This window comes from Bison bison, unplaced genomic scaffold, assembly GCF_000754665.1.
Source record: "Bison bison bison isolate TAMUID 2011002044 unplaced genomic scaffold, Bison_UMD1.0 scf7180017864461, whole genome shotgun sequence".
NCBI lineage: Eukaryota > Metazoa > Chordata > Mammalia > Artiodactyla > Bovidae > Bison > Bison bison.
The window spans coordinates 6,420,070-6,440,757 of NW_011495023.1; the positions used below are offsets into that span (position 1 = coordinate 6,420,070).

A 20,688-nucleotide genomic window follows, 5' to 3' on the forward strand; every position below is an offset into this window, starting at 1 on the left:
GGCGTGCTGCAATCCTGGCGCAAACAGAAACAGTCAGACACAACTGAGTGACTGAATTGAACTGAACTGAAAACACATTAAGATGTCCATTTAGAAAGGGTCAACACAAAGAAGCAGCTAAAGCATTGGAATTCAATTTTCTTTTTTTTTAAATTTCTTTATTATTATTACTTTTTTTTACTTTACAATATTGTATTGGTTTTGCCATACATCAACACACATCTGCCACTGGTTTACACGTGTCATAAACAGAACATCCTCGTCCATGGTCTCTGGAAACGGAAGAAAACAGTGTAATAATTTGTTTTCTCCTTGACCAAAGAAAATCCATAGGGGTCATGACTTTGTTATTGTTTATTTCAGCTAAATGTGAATTCTCAGGATCTCACAGCAGGATACAGGACTTCTTACAGTCCTATACTTTTTATTTATACTATATTACCTTTTCCTTGCTCCAGATTTTATCCAGTTTTATCTTTGGTGATCTGCTGCTTTCTTTAAATTTTTAGTTGTTTCACATAAATGTAGTTCCTGCTTTTCAAGAAATGGTATAGTGGTTAGAAAGTAGGTACTGATCACTGAGTTGCCAGAGTATCTAATAGAGCAGGTTATCAAGGATTCTTGTGTATTGATGAAGAATTATACTAAGATATGTTATTTAATGAGCATCTGTTATGTGCCAGACGACTTGCTAAATGCTTTACATGGATGATCTCTAATCTCTTAATCCTTCACAGTAGGTATTATTATACCCATTATTCAGAGAAGGAAACTGAAATTCTAACAGCTTAGGTAACTTTTTTGATTTCCCATGGCTAAAATGACAGACTACACCACCAGTTTCCAAAATACTTTGCTTTTCCCTCCATACTCCAGGAATTTCAAAGCCAGCAATGTTGACAACTCTCCATCAGTGATATTTTTTAAATAAAAATTTTGCAATGCACTTTGTGGGCAGTGACCACATCCTTTTCGTAAGATTAATATTCTCCTTAAGTTTCAAGACACCATTCATGTTTTATGTGCTTTTTAAAACTCATTTGTGGCTATGATATTTTTCTCTCTGCCTTTCAGTTTGATCCATTAACAGTTGAAAGCAAGAAAGTCGCAACCGTGGTACTAATGCTTAATTCTCCCGAAGAAGACATTTTGGCTAAAGCATGTGAAGCCATTTATAGATTTGCTTTAAAAGGTTTGGATTTTTTCAATTTATCTTTCTATTTCATTATTTTCTTAAAATATTTACTACATAATGGGCACTTTTCTCCTTAGTCTTTAACTTACTTGTCTCATGAATTCTTTCAGACAACCAGAATATCATTTAATTTATCACCTGAAAATAATGTATCTCCCTATGTTCCTACCCTAGTCTTAAAGAGTAATTTAGTCAGGGTAGAACAGTCATTTTGAAGGCTTTATTGCAGTTTAAAAAATTATAAATGTCACAGGAGCTGAAAGAGCTCCTAAGGATCAAATCTGGAATAATTGTGTGGCTCAGTGGTAAAGAATCCACCTGCCAATGCAGGAGATGCAGGCTCAATCCCTGGGTAAGGATGATCCCCTGGAGAAGGAAATGGCAACCCCCTCCAGTATTCTTGCCTGGGAAATCCCATGGACAGCAGAGCCTGGTGGGCTACAGCTCATGGATTTGCCAAGAGTTGGACACAACTGAGCACACACACACGCATGCCATCCTAGATTTACAGCCCGAAGAAGAAAAATATTATACAGATTAAAAAATGATTGAATGAGTAAATAAACAGGAGAGAAAAGACAAATCTCCAATGCAGAAGAATCCCAGTTTATGCAGATACTCTGCCCTCAAGGAGGTGGGACACAACTTCCCGCTCCTTAGGGGCTGTGCATGGACATCTTTCCAGAGAGCACACAGTGGACACCTGGGGGAAAGTGTGTAGCGGAGAAACCTGACAGACCCTGCCTCTGCCAGGCGATCAAAATCAGCATCAACAGAGATAACATGTGCCCTTGACGTAATGAAAAGAGTACTTCACTTCTGTTATTTGCCCCCAACCTAGAGACTCGGTCTAAATATGATTTTTTTAAATCAAACTCCAATTCAGGGACATTTTCCAATTATCAAAAACAAGGAAAGTCTCAGGACTTCCTGGTGGTCCAGTTGCTAAGACTCTGTGCTCCCAATGCAGGGGACCCGGGTTTGATCCCTGGTCAGGAGAAGGCAATGGCACCCCACTCCAGTACTCTTGCCTGGAAAAATTCTATGGATGGAGGAGCCTGGTGGGCTGCAGTCCATGGGGTCGCTGGGAGTCAGACATGACTGAGCGACTTCACTTTTTTTTTCACCTTCACTTTTCACTTTCACGCATTGGAGAAGGAAATGGCAACCCACTCCAGCGTTCTTGCCTGGAGAATCCCAGGGATGGGGGAGCCTGGTGGGCTGCCGTCCATGGGGTCGCACAGAGTGGGACACTACTGAAGCGACTTAGCAGCAGCAGCAGCAGGGAACTAGATCCCACATGCCACAACTAAGCGTTTGAATGCTGCATCTAAAAGATCCTGTATGCCGCAACTAGGACCCGGCACATCCAAATAAACAGGTAACTGTTTAAATTAAAGTCAGCAGAGCAACATCTTTAAAGTACTAAAAAAAATTAAAACTTTCAACCTAGGTTTCTACACCCTGAAAAAATATCTTTCAAAATCATAAGTGAAATAAAGTCTTTTTCAAACATTCAAAAACTGAAATAGCTCTTTGCAAGGAGACCACACTACTAACTATATTAAGTAGGTCCTTCAGGCAGGAGGAAAATGATACCAGATGGAAATATGGAAGAAGAATAAAGATAGAACACCAGAAATGGTAACATATAATGTTTTTTATTTGAATCACTAAAAAAACAAATTAGTTATTTTAAACAAAAATAATAATCATATATTGTGCGGTCTGAAACATGTGTAAAAGTAAGATATAGGACAACAGAACCAAGGTAGAAAGGTTAAAAAAAAAAGTGGAAGTATACTATATAAGTGTACTGCATGTGAAGTAATATATACTACCACTTGAAAGAAGACTGTGCTAGGATATATACCACAGTCCCAAAACAATGATATCAAATAAGCCAACAAAGGAATAAAATGGAATCATAAAAATTTCAATTCATACGAAGAAGGCAGAAATGAAGAAAAGAAAAACAATGATGAAACACATATGAGTTAAACCTAAACATATCAATAATCAAATTAAATGTAAATGGTCTGTATATGTTAAGAGGGACAGGGTGTTTTATTGGATATAAGCAAGACTAAACTACATTCTGCCTTCAAAAAATGCACTTAGAATATAATGAAACAAATAATTTGAAAGTAAAGGAGGAAAAATGATACCCTATGCTAGCACTAATCAACAGAAAGCTGAAGGAGCTGTTACTATCACAAAAATGGAATGGTATCAGAGATAAAGACGATATCAGAGATATCTCTTTATCAGAGATAAAGATGACCATTTTGTAATAATAATAAAGGGGCCAATTAATCAACATGCTATGAAAAATCCTAAACAGTTGTGTTAAGTACTTAATATCAGATTTTCAAATTATATGACGCTAGATGCAAAGAGAAATAGACACCCACAATTATAGCTGAGGATTTTGATACTCTTCCCTCAATAAATGAAAGAACCAGTAGATAGTAAATCTATATGGATATAAGAGATTTGAACAGCAATACAAATGAATTTAACCTAGTTTATATTTTTAGAACACTCTAAGAACATCAGAACTCTCTTCAAGTGCATACAGAACATTTATCAAAATAGATTATATTCTGGGCCATCAAACAAGCCTTAATAAATTTAAAATTCCAATCATACAAAATATATGCTATTCCATATTAGAATTATATTAAAAATCAATAACACAAAGAACTCTGAATAATCACCCAATAGCTAGAAAATAATAACATACTTCTAAATAACCTAAGAATGAAAGTGGAAATCAAAAGGGAAATCCAAATTGAAAATGAAAACACAGCATATAAAAAGTTGTAGGATGCTACTAAAAGAGTACTTATTGTACCAAATGACTGTTAGAAAACAAGAAGGTCTCTCAAATCTATGACCTCAGCTTCCACTTTAAGAAAATAGAAAAACAAGAGCTAATGAAACCCAAGCATTAGTGTTAAGAATATAATATACATGTGAGCAGAAATCAGTGAAATAACAATAGAAAACAGAAAAACAATGGACAGAAGCAATAAAATGAAAAATTGGGTTTTTGAGATGAATAAGAGTAATAAAAATGTCTAGTCAGATTGATAAATAAAAAGATATAAGACATTATTGATATGAGGAATGAGAGAGGAGACATCACTACAGCTCCTACATATATTATAAGGATAATTAAATATTATGAACAATATAAAGCCAATAAATTCTACAACTCAGATGGATTGGACAAATTCATTTTAAGACAAACTCTCAAAGCTCACTAAAGAAAGATAGCCTGAACAGCCCCTTATCTATTATAGAAATGGAAATTTATAGTTAAATATCTCACAAAGAAAACTTAGGTCCAGATGTTTTCACTGCTGAACTCTACCAAACACAGAAGAAATAATACCAATTATATAAAAATTCTGTTAGAAAATTGTAAAAGATGGGATATTTCTCCATTGATTCTATGAAGCCACCATTTATTTAAGTATCCTAAAGTTTATCCTTGAATTAAAATTTATTTGGGACTTCCCTGGTGGTCCATTGGTTAAGACTCCATGCTTCTGGTGTAGGATGCTCAGGTTTGACCCCTGGTGAGAGAGAAGATCCCACATGCTGTGTGGTACAGTGGCGGGGGGGGGGATTTTTTTTTACAAAATATTTTCATCTAAATTAACTTTTAGAACCTCAATAAAATGCAAAATTATGGAAAATTTGAGAAGGATTTTTGTAGTAATCAACAATGCATATTTCAACATATTCTTTTCAAGTGACTAAATATTTAGACACAAGGCAAGTCCATAGACTATAGGAAGATACAGTCTGTGTTTTGAGAAAGGTGTTATCAAAATAAACCTGTAACTTCAGGTACAAAATATCTTCATTTTCTGAGAAAACTGAGGCAAAGAAATATTCTCCTCTTAAATTAATTTTGAAAGTGAAATATATGTCTTCATAGCTGGAGAAATTGCAAAGTTGAAATTAATCAGGACCTAAACATTATTCCAGACTTTGCAGAATGATATCCCACTTACAGGGTATGGATAATCTGCTTCTACAACTGGGCTCGATGCTGGCTTTCAGTGACCTGGTTCTGGGGCTTCTTGCCGTAGCCCTGATGGCTGCAGGCGAACCTGTTGGGTGAAAAATGAACACCCTAAACTCCACCACACACACTTGAACTTGAGGTGGAGATTCTCTGCGTTAATTTTCATAATTAATTATGCCAGTATTACTGAGTGCCCATTAGATGCCTGGCACTGTGCTAGCCACTGCAGTTATGAAAGAACAGAATAAAAAGGGTATCTGTCTTCATGGAAAGTCAAGTTACAGGAGAGGAAGCAAACAATCACAGAGATCATTAAGTGGTATGAAGAAAATAAAGCAGGATAAAGAGCAATCAGAAAGACTGGTATGTAGTGATGACAGTAGGTAGGATGGTCAGAGGAGACCCCTCAGGAGGTTAAGTATGAGCTAAGAACCAAAGGAGAAAGCTAGTTGTGTAAACATCGAGGGAAAGGAGAGCAGCAAGCATCCAGGATACTTTTGCTCTAAAGTTTATTCTAGAGAAATATGTGTAGAAGCAGAGGAAAGTGAAAGGCAAACGGCAAATAAACTGGAATGACACAGGAAGAATTTTGATGAGATTGCTATCCATTTCTGATTTTATTTTACCTGTGATGGTAGGTGAGGAAAATAAAGCCACCCTTCTTGAACTTGGAGCTGTGGAACCTTTAACTAAGCTACTCACCCATGAAGACAAAATTGTGAGAAGAAATGCTACTATGATATTTGGAATCCTGGCTTCTAACAGTAAGTATCTGCTTTTAAAATCATAATCAAGTAATCTCACTTGACACATTATCCTTGTTTAAATTTAACCTTAAGGGATTCATTTTAATTTTATTTATTTTATAAATCCATCTCTGGAGGTTCGGTAGACTAATTCTGCCATATTGAATGTGGCATATTACATTATTTATAAACAACAAAAAAGGGGAAATATTTAAATTTCTCCTGTTTTATTCTGTGTACACACCACAGAGTTTATATACCAAAGGTGCTTCCTAATGCCTCCTGTGCAACTCATTTTAAACACAGAAGGATTCTTTGAAGGATTGGGTCCTTTGCCCAAAGTCATGCAGATGGCTAGTAGCAGAACTGAGATGAGAGCTAAAATTACAGCTTTACTCTCTGACCAATAGTTCAGTAGACTTTCTATTCACTAAATCTCTTAACATTAGTGTCCATGCTAAGTCAGGTTCTCCTTCTAAATGATTTTGGGGGAGAAAGAGTTATAAATTCTTGTTTATACTTACATTTTCTAATGAAATATCTAGGTCTCTGTGACTTTTTTCCCCTCTTTTTTATGTTCTTAGTTTCTATTGATTTTATTTAGTATTCTTATCTTTCCATTATATGAGGAGTTTATCATCTGTGAAACCCTACAATTTGTTTGCAGATTTTTCTGAGCAGGTTTTTACATTGAATTTCATGAGTTTCTAAAGGAGTCTGTGGCCCCTAAATGTTATGAATACTCTTACATTTGGATGCTACATGAGATGGCTCTTTTATTTTTTTACAGAACTAAATATCCGTTTATTCATTTATAAACCATAATGAAACCAGTCAGGTATTTCCCCTCACCAGCAGATCTTGCTTTGGAAAAACAAATACACAAATTTCAGCAACCTCAGAAATTTCATTAAACCTGCAGAGAAGCATAATTCATTTTGGAGTTCAATTTTATGTTCAAGGAATCAGTACCTATCATAAAGACAACTACTATAATCTCTTTGCCATGCAAAATTATCCCCATTTATTGTGGACCAACTGCAGGGCCAACTCCTGATAAGGCACTTGGCAAGTTCACATCCTTGAGGATGGCCCCTTCCTCTTTCACACAGCATAGTCTCAGAACTTGAGGCCAAAGTAAGTAAAAAGCAAGCCAATGTCAAATGGGTTCTCCTGAGACCAGTGGTACTAAACTCAAGCCAGAAGGCAACCTCATGACCTCTCCAGAAGCAGCCCATCCGTGAGCGACAAAATGTAACCTCTAAGTACAAAGTTCCAATTATCAAAAACAAACAGGAGTTGAGCATAAGCTATAGTTGGCACTTCCTCTCGGAGCAGGGAGCAGAGAACAGAGAACCGAGGTGGCTCTTTTAGAACTGTCAAACCACAATCTGTAAGCTGGCTGACTAGGCTGTAACCAGTGCTAGGACCAATGCAGTCTGCAACTGCAAAGCTTAATCATGGAAAGAGCTTGGCTGTCTTCAAGGTCTCCACTGAGTGCTTGAGTCTCAAGTATACTGAATTCTATGATTCTATGAAGTAGGTGAAAAAATCAAACAATTATTGGGGTTAACGCTCAAACGATAAAAAATCTGCTTGCAAAGCAGGAAACCCAGGTTCAAGTCCAGGGTCGGGAAGATGCCCTGGAGAAGGGAATGGCAATCCACTCCAATATTCTTACCTAGAGAATTCCATGGACAGAGGAGCCTGGCAGGGTACAATCCATGGGGTTGCAAAGAGTCAGACACGACTGAGCAATTAACACTTTCACTTTAGCTGATTTTCTATTTGAACTATCTGGTGATATGGATAAGACATACCATATCCTCAAGTGCTTGTGAACCTCCTTTTTTGCTGAGAGCCAACACTATTATATATTATATATATATAATATATAACTGTTGCTTCACTTTTCATATGTGTCTAAGGAGATTTGGAATAAAAAAAAAGCAACTGGTCATTTGACCTAAAATGAAGTCATGCTTCCAGACTAATATATAAATAAATACACCTCTGAAGCTGCATGATTAAATCATCGTCTTTGGACAGTCTTTAAATAACTGATTATTCTTCAGAAATTTGTATCTTCATATGCTTTTCCACATGCTTATAGTGGATGAACCAACAGAATGTTCCAACATTCCAGGTGCTAAAGGCTTGCTATGAAAACCATCTTCCCCTTTTGCAGTTTCAAATAAATTCTTTTTTTTTGGCTACAGTGATTGAGCTATGAGCCTGTGCCATGCCTGGGCCATCCAAGATAGGCACGCAAATTACTTTGTTAAACCTTTTTATCAAACAGGAGCTTCTGTCTTCTTTTACCTTCCAGCTAGTATTTATTTTTTTAAGTTTCTTTTTTTTTTTAATGTGGACCATTTTTAAAGTCTTTATTGAATTTGCTACAGTGTTGCTTCTGTTTTACGTTTTGGTTTTTTGGCCGCAGGCATGTGGGACCTTAGCTGCCCAACCAGGAAGCAAACCCAAACCCCACTGCACTGGAAGGTGAAGTCTTAACCCTGTATTTAGTTTAATGTAACCGAGACTCATTTAATTAAGTCAGCTAAAGAGGGAGCTTTCATCAGGATCCTTGTGAGAAGTAGCCTTGTAAGCCCAGACTCTACATTACTTAAGGCAATCAGAAGAGCTCGCTGTCTTAGGAAAAAGGTTGATGTAAAAGAGTATGTATGATCAAGAGTAAATTAGATGGTGAACATTATGCAACCAAAAAATTGTGACTAAGAATTAATCCAAGAGCATAGAATGTCTTTCCTCTACTTCCCCAAAACTCAATTATTCTCTTGTACTGAAAGCCTATTCACGTACATAAGTTCACTAGCCTTCTTTGAGTCATTTTGAACAGAACAGAGAGAAAGAAGTTTTGACTGGTTGAGAGACAGCTATATCCCTGAATTCCACAGGAAAAGGTGTCTAAGAAAAGGCATATATATCCAGTGGTTAATCCCCTAGACCATATGTTTCAGCTGCTGCAAAGTGAACTTTTCTAAACTTCTGGTAATGCTAATTTTGACTGACAGAAAAGATAATCAACCAAGAAGAGAAATTGCAAAACTGAAGTAACAGCTGTGTCTATTTCTAAGAAAAAGGGCGTTAAGGAGAGCAAGAAAGAAATAGAGGCATAATTGTCTAGTTTTAATTAGGCTCCTATAAATAGGACAAAAGTGAACTTTAAAAAGTCAATATATCTAAACACTTTTGGCATTTGTGATAATCAAATGGAATGAATACAAGATGTACTTATGAAAAAAGGCTGAGGTTAATTCTTATTGGCATTCTGTACTAGTTTTATTAAAAATCTAAATTTTAAAATATTTTTAGTATCTTCCCCCCCCAAAAAAAAACCAAAAAAAGAATTACTATTACATAATAAGCAAGTGCAGGGCACAGTAACTCTACTGCTGGTATTCTAGGCACTTTTGAACATTTATGGTTATCTTTCCTAGTGTTTTGGAAAGCAGGACAACTGAGCAATCAAGGAACATGGGCTAGAGTCTGTCTGGAGTCAGACAGACCTGGCCTGCCTTTTACTTGCTGTGTGATTTTGAGCTTCAGTTTTCTTATCTGTAAAATTAGGTAATATTAGAACCTATCTCATAAAGAACTATTCCACAGACATTGCCATTATTATTATTATTAAACATTAATATTCTGTTTCTTCTTTTGCAGATGATGTTAAAAAACTGTTAAGGGAGTTAGATGTCGTGAATTCTGTGATTGCTCGGCTGGCTCCAGAAGGTAACTCTGCAACCTACATCTATGTAAAAAATGGGGAATGGTTTCTTATACACTTCTGATTAAAGTGTCTATTGAAAATAGTTTATGAAACACCAATTGTGAATTATCATTAAAATCTCTCAAACTAAGATGGGCTCCAACCAAAGTAAGATTTGTGGAGCTTTGGTTTTCAAAGCATGCTTTAAAATAATGGTTGAATAAGCCTTTACATACTTGTGTTATTTGTTTTTGATACACAGAAGAAGTCGTTATCCACGAATTTGCTAGTCTTTGCCTAGCAAACATGTCTGTAGAGTATACCAGCAAAGTGCAAATATTTGAACAAGGTGGATTAGAGCCTCTCATCAGACTGCTAAGCAGCCCAGACCCGGATGTGAAGAAAAATTCTATTGAGTGCATTTACAACTTGGTCCAGGTGAGATTAACTTCTAAAAACGTGTTTTGACAAAAGCTGGTTATAGAATTTATTTTCCCATTAAAAAAGGAAAAAGTTTATTAAAATGCTCCAGTTTTGATTCATCAGTTCATCTCAGTATTATTTAGTAGTTATCATTCAGAGAATAAAATGAAGTTTAGTGTTGATACTTTCAATTTCCACAAAATAATTGTCCTCCGTGAAAGGGCATTTTAGAATCATAACCTAATTTTAAAAGAATAGAATGGCTTGCAGACTAAGGTGGGTTTATGCTAGGTAAGATGTGTTTCTTCCAAAACAGGAAATCTAATATTAGTGTTGAACTAGTTTTGACCTGGGCTTACCTATTGATCTAATCCTGGTGGTCCAATGGGTTGTACCCTACTGTACCCTATGCAGTTTACTAAGATTTTGGATTAGTCTCAATGTGTTGGTGAAAACCTAGTGAGTTGAGTTTTGCTGAACAAAATTCATCGCTCACATCTGCAAGATGCTACTTTCCTTTGTAACGTGCTGGTTTCCTTTACCCCCACCCCTTACCCCGTCGCCTGCACCTGTCCTGTCCTCTGGCCCCTGCCCCACAACCTCTCAATCCCCAACCCAGCAGGCACACCCTCACATCGCCAGCAGGTCAGCTCCCGGCTGCTTTGGACAGCCTTCTCTGCTTCTCTTCCTGCTCAGGTTTCTGAACAATTCCCACACACATTTGATAAGCCTTAGTTCAACTGCAAGTATAAGACACCATTTTAAATAGCCATCAACAGAATGTGAAAGAAGAGATATTGAAGCAAAGGTGAGGGAGGGTTCATTGAGAGAGAGATATATAGAGAAAATATATATTCACAGCAAAAGATGACAAAGGGACTCATCACTAAAGGCACCCAAAAGCATGAATTCCTGGCCCCTGCGTGTCCTTGCCATGTGGCTGGATACCCCCTGGTGTTACCTCTACCCTTCCTGAAGAGCAAGTGCAACAGTGTCCCTTCTCTGGTGACTGTTCTTCGTCCTATGGGCCTAAATAATCCTGCAGATGTGTTTGTGTGTTTCATCCTAAATCTCCTTATTAAGATTTAGCTCCCCTTTTCTTGTAACAGAAGTACTAGTTAATAACAATGTATTCATTTCCTAGGGCTGCTGTAACAGAAGTACCACAGACTGGCTTAAAACACCAGGAATCTATTCCCTCCCAGTTCTAGAGGCTGAATTTCTGACTTTAAGGTGTCAGCAGGGCTGTGCTGTCCCAGACTCTGGGTGGAATCCTTCCTTTTCTCTCCCTAGCTTCTGACAGCAGGTCTGAATCCTTGACGGTCCCTGGTTTGCAGCCTCATCATGGCTATATTTCCCTCCGTTGGCTCTCTCTCCTCTTCTTATAAAGACACTGGTCTTATAAGGACACCAGTAAATACCCACTACTCCACTATGACCTTATCCTAACTAATTATATCTGCAACAATCTTATCTCCAAATAAGGTCACATTTTGAGGTTCTGGGGGCTAGGACTTCAACATGTTTGGAGGGGATACTATTCAACCCATAATAAGCAACAACCTACAATTTTTATGCCCGAAGAAAGCTTAATATTAGGGGCCAGTTGCGAGATGGATAGAGGAAAGCCAAGCTGGGAATGGCGATAGCGGAGGACAGAGGAGCCTGGTGTGCTGCAGTCCATGGGGTTGCAAAGAGTTGGACACAACTTGGCAACTGAACAACGACAAAAACAAAGAAACAGTGGCTTCTGAGAAGTCCTGGATCATGTGTATTTCCTGTTACTGACAATGTCTGTAGGGCTAATATGAATATTTTGGTGTTATCAGTTGAGGGTTTGCTTATATTTGTTGTTAAGCTATTTTGGAAATGAATCTGGAGTAAAAGATGGGAACATAACTTATGTTCTTTGTTAGAAAATAGAGTGTCTCTATTCTTGAGACTGTATTTTGCTTTAAAAATCACTTATTTAAACATTTGTCTTTCCTGGCAGGATTTTCGGTGCCGAGCAACACTTCAAGAACTAAATGCCATCCCTCCTATATTAGACCTCTTGAAGTCAGAATATCCAATTATTCAGTTGTTGGCTCTCAAAACCTTAGGTGTTATTACAAATGATAAGGCGTCCCGGGCCATGCTAAGAGAAAATCAAGGAGTGGATCAGCTTATTAAGATCCTAGAAACTAAGGTACCTGTAACCTTTATTCAATGCTCTATGAGAAGATGTATCTCTTCTATAAGTGTTGTTATAAATGCATATTATGGAATATTTTTAAATTGAAATTTTATTATATTTAAGCATGATACTAAGTATAATGGACTAATCTGCTTATTGCTACATAGTTTACCAGCATGATTAAATCAGACTAATGCTAGTGGCCATTCTAAAATAATTTTTTTTAATCTTCTGACTTAGAAGATTTAAGATTTTTAAATTTTTGTTTATGGTCTTATCTTCAAACACCTGCAATTAGTCTTCTCCCCTTTGTCTGCTCTAGTTTTCTCTAGCGTAAGGCAAGAAGAGTCATTTTCCACATATGATGGAGAGTAATCTGCTTTAGTGAATTTACTGATTTAAATATTAATTTCATCTAAAAAATACATTCATGGAAACATCTAGAATAACATTTGACTAAATATCTGGATATTGTGGCCTTAGCTAAGTTAAAACAAAAAATTAACCATCACAAATCCATCGCTAGTCAATTTGGCATCCATACAGAGCTCCTAAGTCATTAATCTCCAAATAAGAACAATAAAAGATCATGCTTCCACTTAACATGATACAACTGTCCTGTGTACAACCAAAACCACACTGTCCCCTTCCCCAGAGGAGAAGGTATAAAGTCCTTGGGTGATGTTTACTCTTCTCCTTCACATTCCATAATTTAAATACTAAGATATAAAACTACCCATACTTAAATACTGTATTACAGGGACTTCCCTGTTGGTTCAGTGGCTAAGACCCCACACTCCCACCACAGGGACCCCAGGTTTGATTCCTGATCAAGGAACTAGATCCCGCATGCTGCAAATAAAGATCTCACATGCTGCAACAAAGATCCCGAGTGCCGCGACTCACACCCGGCACAGCTGGCTAAAGAAGTAAATATTTTTTAAAATAAAATACCTTAAAAATACTATATTATAAAATCAGTACATCTCATGTTACCTGAGGGGATAAGAGAAGAAAAAGATATTTCATACACACACATACACATTCATAACAAAATAAGGAAATACTCATGACAATTACAGTCCTCTTTTCTGTAACTGATCACATGGTTGTAGTTGGTATCAATAACAACTACCTTCTTTCAATACCCATTCCATATTCCCTTTGCCCAGCAAGTACCCCAGCTCGTCTTGATTCTTTACCTGATGTGGTGACACAAACCTTTATTCCCGAAGAGTCTGGACCATTTGTAGTTGTGTCTGCATTGGGTCATTACAGTTTTCCATCACAGGGTATGGTATTACCAAAGAGATGATGTAAGGGACTCCCTGTATTACAGGCACACTCTTCCTCACCTCTATTGTGGAGTAGCAGTCCAATTTCCCTTGGATAGTTGGGATCAGTCACCCCAACCCACACAGTAACTCTCTTCTTCGCCTATTGATTCAGAGGCACGAGGCCCCCAAAGAGACCAGGTGGCTGTCATTTCATTTCAGTGGACTGGACTCATTACTGTGTCTCTGGGTGGAAGTATCTATTACTTTGGATTTGCAGATCAGCAGAGCCTATGTTTGTGGGTGCAGGAAACAGAAATTTTGCTATTGAATCGCTATGGGTAACAGTAAGTGGGGCCACTACCGTGTCACTCCTTGGTTCCTGGACCCATGAACTGTGCTACGGGAGCAACAACACTGTATACTGGATGACGTTTCAGAGCACAAACAGCCCTGTGCTCAGTTCCAGTTGTAGCGGAGTCTTCCAGAGGCCGCTGTACCAAGCCAGCTGCTTCAGGATGGTGGGGCCCTGGGAAGGCCACTTCTGTGCCCCTGTGCTCGCTGCTCCACTTCTCTTGCTATGAAGTGAGTTCTTTGATCAGAAGCAATGCTGTATAGAATACCATGGTGGTGGAGCATCCTTCCCGTGTTTCTCTCACTTTGATTTCTACCTTACATTTCTAACTGTTCAGATATAAGGTTGCAATTTTCCACTGCTGTGGGGATTCTGGAGGTTCCTCAGGCAAGAAAGTGGCACACTCACAATAACTCCTTCTACCAACTGGAGGTTTTAAGGAATATACTTCCCTTCAGCTTCTGTTTGCTTTTTCAAAAACCACTTTTTTTTTTAGATTTTAAAGTTGCTGTCCACGATATATGTATGCAGATAGCTAATTCTTGTCATGGTACAGCAGAAACGAACACAGCACTGTAAAGCAATTATACTCCAGTTAAAAAAAAAAAAAAAAAACTAAAAAAATAAAAGCTGTTGTCGATGAAAGGCTGTTTGAGCAACTTCACTGGGATACCACTACTGGGAGTTTCCAGCAATTATTTTCTATCTATAGAATAGTTTAAACTAGGGGAAATGAGAAGAGATGGGACAAATGGTCAGGGAGGGTGATGTTATGTTAATAAACAGAACTGTTTCCCTGGGCCTCTGTCACAACAAAATTATTATATTATATTCTGAGTGATGGGAGTTCCCTCTTGTAGTAAAATTTGGCAAGTGTGACTTGCTTTTACTACAGTTTTCTAAAGTTGTGTTTGCTTTTATCATTAGGAATTGAATGACCTTCACATAGAAGCTCTTTCCGTGGTGGCCAACTGCATTGAAGATATGGACACTATGGTGCTGATTCAGCAAACAGGGGGTCTTAAGAAGCTCCTGTCATTTGCAGAAAACTCTGCAATTCCTGAAATTCAGAAGAACGCAGCAAGAGCCATTGCTAAAGCCGCTTATGACCGTATGTCTCATTTTACATAAACTAAGCATACCTATTTCCTCCTGTATTCTTGATTCTGATTAGTACTAAAAAACGCTAGAGTATTTGTCTGCTTTTAAATGGTCATTTGAGGATAGTGCTATACTTAATATTGAAGGCTGAAATTCATCACAATGCCCATAAGTGAAAATAGAGATTGCTTCACCAAGGATATAACAAACTCAATGTGATTTAATTACACCTTTTTTTAAAAAACAGTTCTTTCCTAAATTAAGTTTTAAGCCTCGATTTCTCCTGATTTTGAAATTTTACAGAATGCATGCACTGTTTGTGATCCTGAAAATGTCATTTCAATAAATCCACATTTGGAATGATATCTATACAGTAATTTTGAGTTGCAGCTGGAGTCTGGCTGTGCCATGTAATATAGCTATGAAAAATAATATGCTCATACTATATACAAAATACACTTTTCATTTCACTGGCAAGCTATGTTGACATAAACCTGTAAAATATGAGAGATTAATTACATCATGAGCACTGAAGATGAAATTATAGTTTCAATTTATGTATATTTGGCATATTTTATTTAATAAAGGATGTGATTTTATTTTCCCCTTCCACATCACTCCTCTTATGAATGATGACAGCTTTGACTGGTGTAAGTGATTTATACTCTAAACATATATACTCACATCTGTATGTATGTCCATGTGTGTATTATGAGGGACATCTCCTTTTCCACCCACACTGGATTTCTTCAAACCCCAGTTTTAATGCAGTATGCTGAAGTTCACTGCTCAGCACAAAGTCAACAGAGAGAGTGACCTCATGAGTTATATCATAAAGGCTTACTCTAAAGACAAACCATAAAATTAATGCTGGCAAAATTGCTTAGTTCAGAATTCTCCCAAAAGGAACTAGGGCCTTGTCATACCTGGTCAGTTCTGTTCTCTGTCTATCCCAGGCCTCCTTAGTTACTTGAGACCAGATGAGAGGGCAGTGGAAAGACACAGGCAATGTCAAATCTAAAATTTGTATATAAGGTCCCTTTGGGTTTCTCTCTGGTGATAGTGAGTTTAGTGGGTTTATTACCCTTCATGTGATACAGTTGTGACAAAAGCACCAGATGGAGAGCTCTTACGTTTAAGTTCTACTACTAATAAACACTCCTGGCACTGCAGTGGCCTAGGGATGTGTCTGTGAGTGAGCTACGGCCTCTCTGGAGCTGTTGATGAATTTGTTTATTAATGATTCATTAAGCCTCCAGTTTGTATCAACAAATCCAATGCAGGCAAGTAAGCAGACAATCGTAATGCTGTGTTAAATGTGCTTGATGGTGGGCAAAGAAGATCCCCTAGGAGGGTCACCTAACACAGATTCGGATCAGACAGGCCTTCTTGGAAGAGGTGATTTACAGGCTAGGTAGCATGTAGAGTGGATGATGGGAATTGGCTGGGCAAAGAAGGTCCTCGTGGGGTTGGGGAGGCGCAGCAGTGCTCTGAGAAGGAACAGTTGTGTAAAGGTCAGGGAGGGACCGAATGTGGTAAGTTTCAGAACTGGAAGTTTTCAGAATGGCCAGTGAATAGAATGCAGCAGGAAACTCAGAGTTAAGGCTGGAGTTGTAGTGAGGCATCAAATGCTAATAGGCATCACAAACCAAGTTTAAGGGCTTTGGACTTTATTTTCATAACAACGAAGTGCCACTCAAATGACTTAGAGAAGGGAGGGAACACTGCAGTTTTTCACTTTTTAAAGAACTAGCACTCTTGCTACAAAGAAGAGTGTGTGCGACCATTCATGGAGAGACTGGGAAAGGGCACTGCTGCGGTGACCTAGGTGAGAGGAGAAGGGATCCTGAAACAGAGCCGTGGGATCGAGATAGACTTGGAGGCATTTGCCATGAGATCCCGCGGCACCCTGGGAGGATCCATATGGGTTTGTTGAATGACTGTGTGGGGTGGGGAAAAGGAAAGTGGTGCCAAGGATAAGGCCAGGTTTCTGGCTTGGACAGCCGGACATGGAATGGTGCCATTCACAGAAATGGGGAACTGGAAAAGAAGAGCAGGTTTGAAGAAAAGGAGAGGAAAGTGGTTCCTTTTTGAAAAACTGTGAAATACACGTAGTATAAATTTCTCCATCGTCACCATTTTTAAGTGTACATGCATGCTAAGTCGCTTCAATCGTGTCTGACTCTTTGTGACCCCATGGACTGTATCCTGCCAGGTTCCTCTGTCCATGGGGTTCTCCAGGCAAGAATACTGGAGTGGGTTGCCATGCCCACCTCCAGGGGATCTTCCCGACCCAGGGATCAAACCTGCATCTCTTCTGTCTCCTGCATGGGTAGGCGGGTTCTTTACCTCTAGTTTTAAGAGTACAGTCCCTTGATATTAAATTCCTTCGCATTGTTGTGCTACCATCACCACCATCCAACCACAGGGGCTCTTCATCTCACAAGACTGACCCTCTGTACCCATGAATCAATAACTGCTGCTCACTTCTCCCTCCCTGTTGTCCCTGAAATCCACCATTCTTTCTGTCTCTGTGAGTTTGACTGTAAGTACTTTATATAAGTGGAATCATACAATATTTGTCCTTTTGTGATCGGCTTATTTCACTCAGCATAATGTCCTTAAGGTGTTGCAGAAGGGGGAAACCCTTCCAGCACCCAAGAGTGGGCTCTTATCTAATACCTGGAAATGGAGTATCCAAGGAAACATGCATGCTGACAAAGCAAGAGGCTTTATTGGGAAGGGGCACCCCAATGGAGAGCAACAGGGTAAGGGACCCCAAGAGAACTGCTCTGCCACATAGCTCGGGTTTTATGGTGATGGGATTAGTTTCTGGGTTGTCTCTGGCCAATCATTCTGACTCGGGGTCCTTCCTGGTGGCTTACACATTGCTCAGTCAAGATGGATGCCAGCAAGAAGGATTCTGGGGACACGTGGTGTCTCCTTTTGACATTTCCTGAATTCTTCCAGTTGATGGTGGCTTCTTAGTTCCATGTTCCTTATGAGAACCTCCTGTTGTAAAATAACTCACGGAAACGGTTACTGTGGTGCCTGCAGGGTGGGCGCTTTCAGTCAGTTTCCTCTAACAAAGGTTCATTCATGTTGCAGCATGTGTCAGGATGTCCTTCCCTTTTTAACACTGAAAAATATGCCATTGTATGCTTATACCACATTTGTTGATCCTTTCATCCACGAATCAACACCGGATTGGTTCCACCTTTTGGGTGCCGTGAATAATGCTGCTATGAAAGTAGATGCACAAATACCTCTCTGAGTTCCCACTTTCAGTTCTTTGGGGTATATACCCCGAAGTGCAATTGCTGGATCATATGGTGATTCTATGCTTACGATTTTGCGGAACTGCCGTACTGTTTTCCTTAGCAGCTACACCATTTTACAGTCTTATCAATGGGGCACGAAGTTTCCAATTTCTTCACATTCTCGCCAATACTTGGTATTTTCTGTCTTTAAAAATATATATACTAATATTAACAGGTGTGAAGTAGTAGCTCTCTGTCTTGATTTGCATTTCCTTGATAATTAATGATTTTCAGCATCTTTTTCATATGCTTAACGGCCACTTAAAACATCTTGAAGTGTCGATTCAAATCCTTTGCCCATTTTTAAATGTGTTTAAATTTTTTTGTTATTGAATTGTAGGAGTTTTTTATATACTCTAGATGTTAACTCCTTATCAGAAATATGACTTGCAAATATTTTCTTCCATTCTGTAGGTTGCCTTTTACCTCTATTAATTGTATCTTTTGATGCATAGAAGTTTTAAATTTTGATGTAGTCCAATTTATATTTTCTTAACTCCATTCATAAGTAGGTTTTTACAAATTTTGCTCCTTATACTGTTTTTAAGAGCAATGTAATGATCAGTATTCATTTATAACGTTCTCTTTTTACTTTCTATCATCATCAAAAAAATTTTTATAGACTAGGGTTAGGATTAGAATCATCACTGGGTGTCAAAAACATAGTTCGAACAAAAACACATATACACAATCTTTCAGTTTTGTTTGCTGAGTAAAGTTTTAACATGCACCCCTAAATCAGTGTGCCTTTGACCTGGTACCAGGAGGAGGAAGGCGTTAATTACCATGTTGCCATGAGGTTTATGAACTGGCATTAACATCTCAGCAAGAGCACAGGTGGCCCACTAGCAACTTCTGAGAATGGGTAAGAAAAGCATCATTACACACAGATTTATCTTCAGATACAAAACCTCATGCTTTTTATTTTAGTGATACTGAACAATCGTTATTTTTAAAGGACATTGTTCTATTAGTAATATAATTACCTTGCCATCTTTATTATCAGTGTAATTAAAATGTAAATACTTCTCAGTGTAGCAATTCAAAGAAGGAAGTTGGTTAATATGTTAATTCATCTTTTAAATCTATTATAGCCACACTGCAGTTAGCACTTTTGAGGTTTGGTGAACACAGCTGGATTTTGAGAACACTCCCAGCAGGGTTGAGAAACTAATTGCCCACAGTATTTAAATTATTTTTAAAAAATTGTTCCTATAATTGCATATACACTGTTTTTTTTTTTAATTGCAACAACCATATACTCCAAAGTTAGTCTTTTCAAATTAATTCTTTTGGTCAGTTTTCCTGATGGAATCCACTCAGGGTGTTCTGTTTAGCATAGTTGATTTAGTGCCATAATGGAAGTCTTAATTATACATCTGACATTTTAAGTTAAAGATTCCGGAAAAGTTTGAGATCTTGGTTATTCAGGGAAAACTAATAAGGACTAAATATATTTTAAAACATTTTAGGGGCCACATACTTGAGATTTAAGTATGAATCACAGCTTTTTAATGCAACAGTTATGGCCTGACTGAATTCCAATTTTAAACAAAAGGAGCAAGGGATTAAAATGATAGGATTCCAGGACGTGGCTCATGATTGTTTAAGACAAATGAACAGAAGTGTTGGTGACTTCCCTCGTGCCAGTGATGCCCACATTGCTCGCATATATCTGTGTATCGGACGAACAAAGGCCAAGAGAGTATTTGCAAAGATAGTGACATCTGACCATGACACTGGGAAAAAGGGTGATTTTAAAAAGCCATTGTTGAAAGAAGACAAATCATGTATTAACCTAAAAGTAGAAACCTAGTTGTTATAATTTCTAAAGATATCTCTGGGAAAAAACGTTAATTAAAATATGCACAAGTAATGAATTCATTCCACATGTCGATGCAATCTAAGTTAATATCAACTTTTTTTTCTACCAAAATATTCTCTTTTTTTGGTATATTGTCTGTATATTGTCACCCTGCTTATTTAACTTCTATGCAGAGTACATCATGAGAGACGCAGGACTGGAAGAAGCACAAGCTGGAATCAAGCTTGCCAGGAGAAAGATCAATAACCTCAGATATGCAGATGACACCACCCTTATGGCAGAAAGTGAAGAAAAACTAAAGACCCTCTTGATGAAAGTGAAAGAGGAGAGTGAAAAAGTTGGCTTAAAACTAAACATTCAGAAAACGAAGATCATGGCATCTGGTCCCATCACTTCATGGCAAATAGATGGGGAAACAGTGGAAGCAACGACAGACTTTATTTTTGGGGGCTCCAAAATCACTGCAGATGGTGATTGCAGCCATGAAATTAAAAGATGCTT

General features: G+C 38.0%; 1 protein-coding gene across 1 annotated transcript in view; it reads left to right on the forward strand.

Moving 5' to 3' along the window:
- ARMC3 (armadillo repeat containing 3) overlaps window positions 1-20,688 on the forward strand; it is a 91,989-nt gene that overhangs the window by 17,216 nt on the left and 54,085 nt on the right. Inside the window, exons 3-8 of the mRNA XM_010859912.1 lie at window positions 1,075-1,192; window positions 5,876-6,001; window positions 9,668-9,736; window positions 9,976-10,151; window positions 12,130-12,324; window positions 14,869-15,052. Of these exons, the coding sequence (XP_010858214.1) occupies window positions 1,075-1,192; window positions 5,876-6,001; window positions 9,668-9,736; window positions 9,976-10,151; window positions 12,130-12,324; window positions 14,869-15,052 (868 nt within the window). The remainder of the gene's footprint in view (window positions 1-1,074; window positions 1,193-5,875; window positions 6,002-9,667; window positions 9,737-9,975; window positions 10,152-12,129; window positions 12,325-14,868; window positions 15,053-20,688) is intronic.